General features: G+C 56.8%; 3 protein-coding genes across 3 annotated transcripts; all 3 read left to right on the forward strand.

Moving 5' to 3' along the window:
* Positions 1 to 2766: 2766 nt before the first annotated feature.
* Positions 2767 to 3529, forward strand: B0H18DRAFT_1122831 (uncharacterized protein; the record flags this gene model as incomplete). The annotated part of the gene is made up of 5 exons (XM_048034585.1): positions 2767 to 2793; positions 2857 to 2989; positions 3030 to 3103; positions 3178 to 3432; positions 3488 to 3529. 5 exons carry the CDS (start codon positions 2767 to 2769, stop codon positions 3527 to 3529), a joined length of 531 nt encoding a protein of 176 aa, XP_047889187.1.
* Positions 3530 to 4314: 785 nt separating this feature from the next.
* On the forward strand, positions 4315 to 5888 carry B0H18DRAFT_1122832 (uncharacterized protein; the record flags this gene model as incomplete). The annotated part of the gene is made up of 4 exons (XM_048034586.1): positions 4315 to 4459; positions 4511 to 4743; positions 4796 to 5728; positions 5793 to 5888. The coding sequence occupies 4 exons, from the start codon at positions 4315 to 4317 to the stop codon at positions 5886 to 5888; spliced, it is 1407 nt and encodes a 468-aa protein (XP_047889188.1).
* Positions 5889 to 11688: 5800 nt separating this feature from the next.
* B0H18DRAFT_1198164 (uncharacterized protein) lies at positions 11689 to 13899 on the forward strand (the record flags this gene model as incomplete). Its single annotated transcript, XM_048036095.1, has 10 exons — positions 11689 to 11719; positions 11810 to 11925; positions 11977 to 12062; positions 12305 to 12326; positions 12470 to 12601; positions 12659 to 12702; positions 12846 to 12874; positions 13006 to 13266; positions 13322 to 13386; positions 13447 to 13899. 10 exons carry the CDS (start codon positions 11689 to 11691, stop codon positions 13897 to 13899), a joined length of 1239 nt encoding a protein of 412 aa, XP_047889189.1.
* Between the last annotated feature and the right edge of the window lie 142 nt (positions 13900 to 14041).

A 14041-nucleotide genomic window follows, 5' to 3' on the forward strand; every position in this document is an offset into this window, starting at 1 on the left:
TTGATGCTCGTACCTGCTTGAGAAAACTGTGGAGGCAGCAGACAAGGCCCCACTGGTCCTGCTACAACACACTTTGCGACACATTGAGCGCGCGTCTCCGAGTCATGATTGTGGCATGACTGCCCCATTATGCTAGCCGGTGGTTTCGTGACGCATTGGGCAATGGACCCACGACTCAAACGAGGCGATGGACTCGGAGTATCATCATCATCAGAGATTTTAATGACTTCGCTGGAAGCACGCTTAGAGGTACAAGATGCACGAATCGTTGTGCCGAGGCTGTTTGTCCGCAAAGCAGTACCAGTGTGCTGCTTTCGACCAGGCAGCCTCGGGACAGAGTCGTGCAGAGACGTGCGAGTATCCCCAAAAAGGTCCTCTGAGGATGCGTCAGAACTCCAGCACGGCGACGATGGCGGTAGGCTGGTTGTATCGTGGATATTGTACCTGAGAGATGTCGTTTGAAATTTCCGAATTAGTGTGTACTCGCCGGAAATGAAAAGAGAAGGTACGTACAAAACTGGTGTTGTGATCGATTAAGATGGGAGGCAACTTGCTGGTGCGTATATCAGAGCCTTGGAATGCCGAGCTATGGTACAGACTCGAGATCAGTGTGTGCCATGAGCCTGGTCTAAGACGTACGGTCTGCAAGCATGCCCAGCAAAGAGTGCACGACGTCATCCTGGATACTCTTCAAATACCAGGTTTTGAAGCTCTCCAGGTTCAGCCAACTTACCCGCATTCGCGGCTGTGTACGACTCAATTGGATCAAAGAGTGTGTTTCCAGCGAAAATCTGTGAAAGGTTTGGCTAAATCCGGGCCACACGAGCACAAAACTCACATAATCGCGATATTCTAGTATTTTGGCTTCTGGCACATTGCGTACAGCATTAATTGTGGACCTTGGCAGCATTCTCGAGGTCCGCCTTATTGGCGCTGGGCGCACCGAGACGGCAATGCTCTGCCATTGAGCAATGAGGGCAGTCAGAACGAGGAGATGAAAGAAACACAACAGACCTTTCTAGAGGCCTTTTATACACAGGTCGTTTCCATGCAACGGCGTGCCTGAAAGGCCACCCGGTGAGCCATAGGTCAATGATCAAAGCGTTCAGATGTGGCCGTGTGGCGCGCCGGGACGAGGCGCTGATTGGACACGTGACAACGCGAGCGCGACTCACTTCGAGTCGTCGCACTTGCGAACGCACTCGCCGACGCACCTGCCGACGTAAACCGCGTTTATGGCGGACGTGCGGTGGAGGGAGGTATCATGGGTTTGATTCTGTGCAGAGGGGAGAGCGGGCTGCAGGGGATCATGGTGCGTCGTCAGATGCGTGTGTGTGCTTCGTGGCTACAACGGGGCTTTCCAGGATCGGATGTAGGCAGGGGTCTCGTTTATAAATTATGCGCTGTAGCTCGGCAGTCATGGAGTTCGAGAGTACGTCGGCGCGAGGTCTGGCTGCCCAACCGCCTCTTGCTCCCTCTTGGCCAGCGCGATTCGCTGACGTGAAGGTCACTCGGCCTTGGCAGATGCGCTTTGCATGTCCTGAAGCGAGCGGCCACCTTTGCTCGGGCTCATCGTGGAAGTCCTCACCCGTGGTTCTGAGTTTCATGACATGGTGATAGTGAACTGTCCGTCGTCTGCGAACGGCGACGAATATGACGACCTACGCTCACAGGGCTCGAAGCCTGAAACAATACCGAGCGCAGCCATGCTCCCCCGTGCGTTTCATCCCATCCGTCTCTCTCGAAGATCAACAAAGATGCAGGCGAAGCCGACCGGGGTCACCCCAGCGGTGCCCAGGGCCAATGGGGCTTCGCTTCCTTCATCCCTGTCGCCCGGTCGCAAGTGCGCGCACACCTTGCCCTCTGCAGACTCACGTTGATGTCTGCGTTGGGGATCGGCCCGGGTGATGTTCACGGACTCCCGGACGATGCCCACGCTAGCTCGGATGACGCTCCTTCTGAGGCGTATCAGCCTGGCTTGCGCAGACCAATCAAGCCCATCCATACCAGCAAGACTTCGAGGGGGAAGGTTTCGCGTATGGGATCAGTCCAAGCGACACAAGTTGGATGGTCAAGGCGTTGCGGTGAGTCTCGCTGGATATTTAGGTCTCTGCGCAGAGGGCCGTAGTTGCGCAGCGCCAGCGTGTTACCCAATCCCGACACTACCTCGCGCAGGACGATTTCGCAGCGCGCTATTCACACGGACCGATCCCTGACGTCCACGGGGACGTCAGAGGTGCGGTTGCTGGTGGCACAATCGCCTCCACTATGCAGACGGAGAAGCTGAACGGGGAAGACTAGCCTGGACACAATCAGCAGCCGCAGACATTGCATGCGTACGATCAGTAAGGCGTTTCAGGATTGGGACAACACATTATTTGAAGCAGACTTAGAGCAACGGGAACAGGTGCGTGACGCAGCGTCGTGGCAGGTGTGGCTGCAATCGGCTCGCACTTACAGGGCATTTCGACCACCTGCTTAAGTGCCTTCTCGCCTTCCTGTCTTCCCGCCCGTCTGCTCCTGTTCGCCCATCTGCTTTCTCGTCCGGCGTCCGCTCTCTCGTCTGTCCGCTCAGTCATCTTCCTGACCACCCGCGCAGCCGTCCGACTACCTGCTGTCGTCTACCAGCCGATTCCGAGTCACCGAACATCAAGACGCTTGCGTCGGGCGAGACGACTGCGTGAACCGCAAGGAACGCAGGGGGAGGACGACGAGAGGAGAACACAGAGAGAAAGGAGAGTGAAGGGCGCAGTGTGAGTGGACAGAATGAGCGTGAAAGCTCGAAATTCGAAGGTACGCCCCCACTGGATGCACCTCACTCGCGATCGCGGCCGCCCTTACCAGTGCCCGCGTCAGCAGGCAATCGATAAGAAGGAAGTCTGTCATGCGGGCAACATCGTCCCCAGCACGGACAAGCAGGCCCACCCTGGGCAGCTTCTCGCGGACATGAGCCGCTTCCAGGCTGAGCACGGACTCGAGTCACTCGACCGTACCGCCATGTTCTGGACCTCAAACACGGAGCGCTACAGCAACTGGCATCATCCCCGGCGTGAACGACACCGTCGGCGCGCTCCTCGCGGCCATCAAGGCGTCGCACTCTAAGGTGTAGTCCTCGATGCTCTTCGCCTGTCGCGTACATCTGCGAGGGTGAGCCCTTCGTGGAACGGCGCGCCCCAGAACACGTTCGTTTCGGGTGTCATAGAGCTCACGGAGCGCCACAGGATGTTCATTGGCGGTGGCGACCTCAAGGCGGGCCGACAAAGCATAAGTCCGTCTTCGCCCAGTTCCTCGTCAACACGGGCATCAAGCCGCTCTCGATTGCACCCTACAACCCGTCCGCAGAGCCGCAAGAGCAAGGATATCAGCAAGTGCAGCGTCATCGTCGACATGGTCGACACGCACCACCTTTTCAGGCACCCCGAGCCGGGCGCGGTCAAGAGCACGAAGGCGAAGTGCGTCTGGAGGCGATGTTCATCACTCCCGACAGATGGAGTATCAGACTGACTGCGCCTTCGAGATGAGCCGCTAATGACCTCTCGTCACGTTCGTTCCCATCTTCCAATTTCGTTGGCCGTGACCGTTTCACAGATTATTGGGAACTCTGCATTCGTCGACGGGTCCCTGCTCCAGCCTTCTTCGCTGTACCAGGCCCACTCCATCCAGGCCGGCCGCATACTCACAAGTCTTCTCGCCTGCCGAGACCTCCTGGCTCAGTGCAGATCAACAGTGAGATGCGATGGACCGAAGGTGGGTCGGTCATTTGTAGGAATAGATGTTTGTACTAGCCACACACAATAGACACATATTTGACCACTGAGCATGGTATGCGGGAGCGAACGATCCCCAGACCCTACAGCTACATAGATGTAGCGTAGCCATAGCATAGTGGTCCGCAATCGTGGCGAATTGAACTGTAGCATATAAGTTAGCAGTTTCTGTTCGTAGCACAGCAATTCTTAGCGCTGAACTATCGCCTCAGCGCCTCATCAGTCCCCTTGTCGATCTCCATCTCGCTCTGCACCTGCTCCTCTCGAACTTGACTTCGTGCGCGAACCTTGCATAGAGGCTGTCAGTGCACCCCAGCAACTGTTCGTGCTCAGTAGCTAAAGTTATTAAGATCCGGCATATGATGGCAATGGACCGAGCTCGAATATCTGGACCGGTATGCTCAAACACAATGTCTTCTTTAGCCTTCACATTAATTCTTTGGGTGCGTTGCAGATGACCCGCACAGTATATAACGCCGCAGGGGGGCGTATAGGCACCGTTACGGTCGATCAAAAAGGGTGCATTGTCGCAGCGGAAGTAAGCCTCATGTCGACCAATGCCGGGGCACCAAGCCACCGCCAATCCATGTCGACCCACAATCACGGCTTGCGTCGCGAGGTATCTCGCTTTCTGGACTTGGAGGCAGCATTGGATAGCGATGAAGGGGAAGGGGACGAAGATGTTCTGGAGGGTATAGAGTTATACACTGACCATTTCCCCCCACTTACTGACGTGCTAGTAGATAACTTCCTTGACGATCAAGCACTTGACAATTGGCCATCAGCCAACCCCTGGCCGGAGCAGGAGATGGAAGACGCTCAGGAGGAGAACTCCAGGCTGTGTTCTTTGGCACAATCCTACGTGCATCGAGCCACTCTCGGGAGAACTCTTGCTTCGTTGTCCGAACTTGGCATCCCATTGGATGCTCGGGGAGGGCCTGCTGACGGCCAATGCATGATGAAGGTTCAAGTGCTCGTAAGTACTAGCCCATGGGGTTCCAGCAAAGCAGCTCACAAACAACGCTTAGACTGGCGACGCCATGTGCTTCCTCGTATGGCTTTACAATCTCGCTGTATTTGAGGATACTTGGGCTATCCTATCAGCATCCGTGCTTGCTGGGAACGTCTGCTATGTGGAAGCCAATTCACCAACAGGCATACGTGAAGCTCTGGATCTCGCAAAAGGGGAAGGATATCGGTTCCGGACTCAGCTCATTGAACCGGGTGATTGTGCCTCTATCTTCTCTCGGCCGCCCGTAAGCTTCACCTCACGTTCCTGGGCTTCATTGCGACGGGGACGTTACAGAGGTGATGCAGCATATATCGAATATGTGTCACGGGAGACGGCAAAGGCCACGATCTGGCTCATTCCTCGACTGGATCTTCGCCCGCAGTCTGAGCGTAGGGCAAGAAAGCTGCGCGGCAGGCCAGCTCAAATCGCATTACGGACCGAGATGGTGGAGCAGAGTTGGGGAGCGGCGGTTGTCAGAGATGCCCTAGACAAGGAAGCGTTTTTCTTCCAGAACAAAATGTTCAAGGCTGGTCTCATGCAAACAGAGGTAGAACTGGACTGGCTATCTCCCGGATACAGCTACAACCACTTCACCTACTGCCACTTCAAGGCCGCTTCCCAGATACCGCGTCAACTCATTTCCGCATTTTACTCTCAGGCCGACACAATTGCTCTACAAATTGGTGATCGAGTCAAGATCACCCTAGGCGAGCAACAAGGCTTCACGGGTAGAGTCCTCGACGTTAACGGGGATACTATTCACATATGTGGAGACAATCCCAAGCTTCCTGTTGCCGCCTCTGCACTTTCAAAGTACGTTGGAAGGGATTTCCGCGTCGGAGATACTGTCAGAGCAGTAGACGGAGTGTTTGTGGGGAAGTGGGGGATGGTTACGGACGTTGGCAATGGTCATGGCCTGACCTTCATGCTGCCACATAGTACAACACATGTGCGAACATTCCATGCGCCTACGCAGAAACTTAAAGGCACTGATACTTATATTTTGAACTCAGGTTACCGAAGACAAGCGACACGTGGAGTTCTACGATCCACCTCCTGGTTCTGCTCTCCAGTTAGAGGGCGATGTATCAAGCACCACGCCCGTCTAGCTTCAGCACCAAACATGACGGGATACCTTGTCAACGTATCAAAACTGCGTCGCCCGCGCGATCATTGTGTTGGCCGGCGCGTCCAGATCCTCCAGGGCTCCTTCAAGGGGTATCGTGGTCTCGTCAAATCAACGTCAAAAGAAGAGCACTATGTCGTAGAGATGGATGCTCCGCGGGGACGATACGAGACCTTCCATTATACACATCTCGCATACGTATGGTACGTGTGCCAGTCTACATATGTAGGAGCAATGTTCATTGAGCACAGGTTCAATGGTGCCCTGGTGCCCCTGGATGATACCGCCCCCGTAATTGGAGATATTGAAGATCACGGTCATTGTCATACTGAGAAGGTACAAGAGGTACCATCAATCCCCCAAGATTCTCTGTGTGACGTGGACAAGGACTCGGGTATGTTTGATTCGCGCTTTTTTCTCATACTTACCTCATACCGTCAACATCAACGGGAAAATTGGCATTGCTTGCTCTAGTCAACACGCTCTCTGTGTCAAGGGATAGTCAAGCCAGTCCACCTGCCAACCTGTTCAGCATCAGTGCGTACAATGGGCCATCTCATCCGGAACCAGGTGAGCGCTGCAGTATACTGAGATGATGTTTTCCTCACTGGGTACTACAGAAGGACCATGTGCTTGGCTATTCGATGCCGAATTGCGGGGAGCGCTACAGCGCAATCCTGTGATGCTGCGTGTCGACAACCACAGCAAGGATACTGATCTCCCTGTTGGATGGAAGGCCAGAGTAGTCAAGACCGACCCTACGGATCTCCTATCAACTTCCAACAATGTTTGCAGAGTGAAAGTGCTCGACCCAGTGCGCCCACGAATGGGATTTGGTCTGATACCGGTGCGGCATCTCATTGCAATGCCTGCGAAACCTTCTAAGTCTGTGCTGGTTTTCCGTGGTGAGTCTAAGGGGTTGATTGCGAAGGTCCGGAGGATGGATCACAACCGTAATCTAGTCTATCTGTATTCGCCTCCTTCCACTGCAACCACCATCGAAACTTTGTCCCATGTTGTACCACTCGCGTAATTTCATTGTATCAAAACTGGTGTACACAGATCTCATCACATCTTCCTCGCACACATTCCATTATCAAGGCCGTCAATACGGGTAACAAAGGAATGGTACAATATTAATGTTTCCGGGCCAGTTAGACCGAGACGAAAGGGGATAAATGGTTGCAAGTTTCGGGCGCCTGTTACTGTGGTCGTGCCGCCACACATCAGATTATTACTCCTGTGTACCGTCATTGTCGCCACAGTCTCCCTCCAGACTGTCCGGTACATGCACAGTCAGCGGCAGTACATTGCTGTCCAATGCGATGAGTTCCGACGACGGGACCCCTTTCGCGCATCGTGCAAGAGATGGGAATACATAGACGCCTTTTCAGTTCTTTCGGTCAATGGCGATAGAGTATCTACGGTTCATTACTTACCTTGCAGCACACGCCGCAGTTCCTCGCTCTCCACCTCCACTGCTCCACGTCCACTTTCCACGCTATACTGTCTCGTAGCGTATTTGACCAGCTTCTACCCGTCTCTGGCGTTCCAATGTACTACGACGACGGTGCATACATCAATATCTTCGGGGATGCCATTCAAGTCGCCACAATGCTTGCGATCAAGTCGAGCATGATCACTCTGTTCGCGCCGTGGCTAGATCGCGTAGTCGTACAGTTTGAATTCCATCCCGATCCTGTCGGTGAATGTGTGGTCACTTGTGATTCATCGTCAGTACACTTTTGAGTCGACCGGCGCTGAAATCGACCCACGCTGAAGTCGAGTCGGAAGAAGAGAGATTCTGTTCCAAATTTGGCGGTGTGACTAGCAGCGGGATTCGAAAGTCCCCAGGTTGAACGTTGAGTACTGAGTACTGAGTACTGAGTCCTCAGGCCTCAGGCCTCACGCGTGATATATCGTGACGACATCTCTATTCCTGCTCTCGCTCTCACTGGGTCCAGTCACCTCGACGACTTCTATGTAGGCTGCGCACGTCTCAGGTTTGAGGTTCCCGACGAGTAGGTCAATGTAGCTCCACTGGCAGACAGACGAGGTACTGATTTGAGTGACATCGGGGCCACGGGGTCCTAGCGACGGTGACGAGCGCATCCGCACAGGCAGGACGGGACAGCGAGACTTGCGGCTACGGCCGGAACCCGGGACGCATCTCGTCGTATCAGCGGGCGGTGGGTCCACTGGCGACTGCGTACTAGGACGTCTCGCATAGCCAAGAGTCCGCCGAGCACAGTCTGACTCGGAGGGCCGAGCTCACTACGTGGATACGATCTTGGCTGAGCGACCACTCGACACGGCGAGGTGAGGGCGGTCGACATGCCTGGGCGTGGGGTTGGCGTGGGGTGCTACGTCGTTGAAATTGGGGACGAGGCGTCGTGGACAAGGCTCCGCACTCGCCGGCTCAAGTTCCGTTGAGGCTGACGGAGGATGCGCAGTATACGGACAGTACGCATTGCACCGGCATCACGGAACGTGCACGTAGTCTACGCATGAGGCATGGGTCATGACATCAAGATCCCGGGAATTTGAGCGACGCAGGTCCCAAGTGTCTGAGGAACTCGGAGGTTTGGTCGAGACGGGAGGGCGTGTCTGAGTCAAGCGTACTGCGTTCGCGTGGAGACCCAAGCGTCTCTCGAACATGCACCCGTAACGAAGGGCATGGTGAGGTGATCCCTGGAAGTGAATCTCTGAGTTGGGTGTGCACAGGTGGGGCGCACGCTGTCAGGACGAATCCGGCTTGCATACCGGCATCCTAGCGCGCCACGCCTTGTTGGTCGTCCGTGAGCGAACCGCGATCGATATATATTCACGAGGTCATTGGATGGAAGGCGAGCTTAACTCAACCCGAGCGTCGCGGCGCCGAAGACGGTCCAGAAATCGGATACAGCAACGATGACGTGCATACGCAACAGCGCGACCCAGCTGCGAGAAGCATACACGACGGCGGGAACCCTCGCTCGACGAGAACTGGTCTCGTTCAGGCTGGCCGGGTAGCGCGCCGCCGATGGGCGGAGTAGTGTCAGCATTGATATTGAGCGCGGAGTAAGTACGGCCAGGGGAACGCTGGGTGACGGGATCTGACTGGAATTGGGCGTCGGGCATGGCGGCCCGGGCGAGTCCGAGGCGCGTGGCAAAATCGAACCTGGGACGTCTCGCCAACTTCCCCCAACTTCCCTCCTCCTCCCCCCTCTGTGGGCACTCGATACTCCGAGCCTCGCTAGAGTGCCGCCAGGCCCCTCCGCAGCCCTCCTCCGCAGCCCTCCGCCGCCGTCCTCGCGACCGCATACCCGAGATGACGATGCCCGCCTGCTCTGCTCGGCGGGCTGACGCATTGGAACGATTCCAGGAGGCTTGCCTCCCTGGATGACGTCCGCCGGGTGCGAGCAACCGTGGGTTGGACGCCTATCGCCGCTCCCCCAACTTCCCTCCTCCTCCTCCCCCCTCTGTGGGCACTCGATACTCCGAGCCTCGCTAGAGTGCCGCCAGGCCCCTCCGCAGCCCTCCTCCGCAGCCCTCCGCCGCCGTCCTCGCGACCGCATACCCGAGATGACGATGCCCGCCTGCTCTGCTCGGCGGGCTGACGCATTGGAACGATTCCAGGAGGCTTGCCTCCCTGGATGACGTCCGCCGGGTGCGAGCAACCGTGGGTTGGACGCCTATCGCCGCTCCCCCAACTTCCCTCCTCCTCCTCCCCCCTCTGTGGGCACTCGATACTCCGAGCCTCGCTAGAGTGCCGCCAGGCCCCTCCGCAGCCCTCCTCCGCAGCCCTCCGCCGCCGTCCTCGCGACCGCATACCCGAGATGACGATGCCCGCCTGCTCTGCTCGGCGGGCTGACGCATTGGAACGATTCCAGGAGGCTTGCCTCCCTGGATGACGTCCGCCGGGTGCGAGCAACCGTGGGTTGGACGCCTATCGCCGCCTGGATTGCGGATTAAGTACAGAAGAACGTGCGCCGCAGGTCGACAAGGACATCATCTCTCACCACACTCCACGGAGGTGCCCGGGATCGGCCTTGCGTGAGGTTGTCGACGACTGTGCGCAGGAGACTAGCTGTCTTCTAGAACTATATCGTCGATGTATGTTGAGATCGACCGGCTGCGCTTGTTCCTTCACTTACAGCCCGTTTAGGGCCAACAACATGTATGAGCTGGCGATTTTGTGGCTCTGCAGACGATGACCAGCGCCCTCACCTACCTCAAGATCGAGAAGATCGGCGCGCAGAAGGTAATCAGTCGTGCAGTTTTACCATCCGCATCCTGACAGTGTTTGCAGTCGACGAAGTCCACCTTCGATTGAGGGAAAGAGATGCCCAGCGAGATCATCAGCTCGTGCTTCGCGAAGGCCAAACAGCTGCAAGTAACCGGGGGTTTCGTCAAGCTGGAGCGTGGCTTTGCAACTGTCCCTCTTCCTGGCATCGATGCGCCTCGCTGCCTCTGGGCCGGCGTCATACTTCAGAACATGTACGCGGCACTTATTTTCGCGGCTGTGCTGCGCTGATTACTCTCCTAGACCTCTTGAAGAAGATCAACGCCGCGCATCTCAAGAGTTTGCTACGTACCTCGGGCTCATAGTGAGTGCTTGATCAATGATTCTCGCCCCCACCACTCCCCCATCTCAGATCACATGCTGGTGCTGCGATATTGCGATGCCGCCGCTTCTCTGCAGCGTCGCGGTCTCGTCGAGGCTCGTATTCGACTTCCGGGTCATCGATACTGATCAGTCCATCTGCTCTTATACTGTTGATTGTCACGTCTACACGTCTTGCGCTGATCACAACCACGAATACGCTCAGCCTGAATAACCTCCGTGGCCTCCGGTGCCCCGCAGTAGGAGCTGCGTGCGGTCGGGAGCTTCCGCGCTGTATCCTTGGAGCTTCTGAAGGCCGCACGTCGCGCGCGAAGCGGAATCCGTGACTCCAGCATGTCTTGTGCTGCGTTAATATCTGCGGCTGGACGCCTCCCAGGATAGATCTCTTTAGATTCATCGAGGACGCGCGTTCGCTGCCTTCGGCAGGTGCAGCACAAGTGTCACATCGGGCTCCTTGGGCGTTCGTCTCTTTGGCCTCAGGCCTAACCATCCAACACGAACACAAACGGGCGACTTATCTCTTCATTCTGACCTGGCTGAACTGACCGCGACGCTGCAGCGCGGACCTTGTGCGCTACCCAACTCTGCGCATATACCCAGCTTGTATGCGACGTGGGTCTCGCGAGGCCGCTGACGGTCCTCCGCTCAACAAGCCTCACTTTGTACGTCATGCCCGGCGAGATTCTCTTCTAGCCGAGCAGTGGACGCGTCGCTCCCTGTTTGCCGCGTTTGTACACGACCTACAGCCATCGTCCGACCCATATGCAGGACGACTGGATGGAACACGCTGTTCGTCGATTAGCAACGCTCGCCGACCGCTGGGGACCCATCGCTTGCGAAGGACGTTCTCGCTCTAGGTCGCCATTCCGCGGCTCTTGTCGAGCAGCATTGAACTTCGCTTCTGCGATCGGGCGTGTGAGTGTCTCCTCTCGATAAGTAGTGCGATAGACGGTCGAACAGACGGCAACGTCGTGCTTCCGAGATCGCGTCTTAGCCCTCCCTCCGCGCAGATGGTGATTGCGTGGGTAGGGGTCTCGCATGAGCGGACGATGCGCTGGCCGTATCTCCATGCAGGAGAGGACGTTACTCCGCCAACCTCATCGTACTCTACACATATGGAGCCATATCTTTCATTTATACTCAGGCGAGCAGGTCCGCTGTTAGCCCGTTGTCTCCCATGTCCGATCAGACAGGCGCACTCTGTGCGCGTACGCATTGTATGCTCTCGCCGTCGCCTGATCTACTGGACTGTGGCATCCTTTGTTTCTGAGAAACCCGAACCGCTTGCTATTACATAGTATCCTCGGCGTCCTCTGGGCACTGCGATATCCCGCATGATCCCTTAGTTCCATCAAGTTCAATGTCGAGGACAGCCGCACAAACGTTTCGACGAAGGTCTACGTTGTGTAGGTACGTGAGTAATTCCATTGAGTAAATAACGACATTTACTGGCCCTGAAGCTCAGCATGCCAAGCATCCGTCCATGACGAATACGACCAGCGGGCCCAGGAGGTTGAGTGAAGGGACGTTGGCCTTCGGTACCGACTTTGAGTGTGTTTGCATTCTGGTCTTCTGCGCTTCGAACACTCCCTCGCATATGAGATGCGTTCCGTCACTGCGAGCTGCTCACGACCATGTATGCCGCTCACGGCTTCCACAGCAGTACCGTATAGCGGTGTCTCTGGTATGGGGTTTTCGAAGTCCGCTCGGCGTCAGCCGTACCGCTATACCGGCTGGATCGAGACTACCACTCGCCGCCTCCAGCTACTTATGTACTTACTGGGTCGCTCAAGCTCCTCCACCACCCACCGCAACGTGCGTCGCTCGACTGTCGGTATGTCCTCTTCCTCTCCACTGCCACACCCCACCCGTACTTAACGTCCTCTCCCACCGCCCGCCTCCCCGACGAACACCCTCTCCGCGCAACTTCGTGACCGCCGACTTTTCCGCTGTGCTAGTCGCCATGCCCGTTTCCGAAAAAGAAAGAAAACAACATCAAGGGCGGGCTCGAGGACTACGAGCGCGAGGACGAGGGCCGCTACCCCTTCCTTCTCAATTCCAGGGAGTGCACGCTTCTCGGCATCGCCGGCGTGCGTCGTACCTCCTCGATACTTTCGTGGCCCTCGCTCACCAGTCTCTCGTCTTAGGTCGGCTTCTTCCTCGACGCCTCTGACCTCTTTATCATCAATGTGTGCGTCCTTGCCCGCGCTGACCACTCCGCGCCGCTCACGCGACCGCCCGCAGCCCGTGACTCGTGCAGGCTTTTCCTCAGGGATCTACGGATCGCACTCGCACCACGTACAAGGGCATTTGAGCTGCCTGTCTGGATGCTAGTCATCTCTCGAGCGACCGTGAAGTGTCATGTTCGTTATTGAGGTCCTCTTGTTGGTAATCCGTCTGGCACACCGGAACGTCCGCCACACGCCCTTCTTTGTGCAGCGCCAGCCGATGCGTACACACCTATCGTCTAATCCGTGCTTACATCTTCCTCCAGGCGATCTCTCAGCAACCGGGAGTATTATCTGGCACTCTATCTGGCACATCATCCTCGGGATAGGAATTGGGGGTGACTGCCCCATGTCCGCGTCCGTCGCGACAGACCGTTCAAGCCTCCGCCGGCGCGACACGCTCCTCTCGTACATCTTCGCGAGCCAGGGCTGGGGTTCGCTCATCAGGAGCTTGATGGTGATCATCGTGGTCGCGTTCTTCCATCACATCATGGAGGTCAAGGGCGAGACGTCCAAGGTCGACAGCGGTGCGTATCCGCGGTCCGGTCTAGTTTACGCCAGTCTGATCCTTTTCGTGCGCAGTGTGGCGGTCGCTCGTCCCCGCGTTCGGCACGTTGTATCAGCGGCTCACTCCCAGACTCGCGGCGGTTCAAGGCGTCGCGGAGGGGCGTCGAGGCTGAGATGGAGTCGATCGATGAACTGAAAAGAAGACCGACGCGGACCTGGGCGCGCAAGAGTCCGTGCGGCCCGCGCCCGCCTCCTCCGAGACACCCTCGCCCACCTCGCTCTCGCCCGCACCCAGCGCAAACGCAGCCGCAGCCGTGCACGCGCAGCCCGCCACGAAGCGGGACCACTGGGCGGAGTTCTTCCACCACTTCTCCGAGTGGCGACACCTGAAGGTGCTGCTCGGGACGTGCGCGTACTGGTTCCTGTTCGACATCGCGTTCCACGGGATCAACCTGACTGAGCTAGAAGTCCTACGTACTGCCACCCCATCATCTCCGCACGTCCAACTCACTCACCGACTCGATGGCACGGCGAATGTGCTCTGGATCCTCGCGTGCTGCATCGTCGGCGCGGGCTTCACGCTCCTGCTACCGGAGGTGAAGGGATACGATTCGGATCTGGTGTATGCGGAGGAGGTGACGGAGGAAGAGTGATAGAGGAGGGATGTAATTGATAGTTACTGTCTTCGAATATCTACGCTCCAGGCTAATTAAGGCCCTGTCCTGGTGTGTTACAGCCTCGATATTCTTATTCAAGAACATCAAGGAGCTGAACAAGGATCTCGATTCCGCGCTC

Source organism: Fomitopsis serialis (genome assembly GCF_022376445.1).
Source record: "Fomitopsis serialis strain Sig1Antser10 chromosome Unknown B0H18scaffold_84, whole genome shotgun sequence".
In the NCBI taxonomy this organism is placed as follows: domain Eukaryota; kingdom Fungi; phylum Basidiomycota; class Agaricomycetes; order Polyporales; family Fomitopsidaceae; genus Fomitopsis; species Fomitopsis serialis.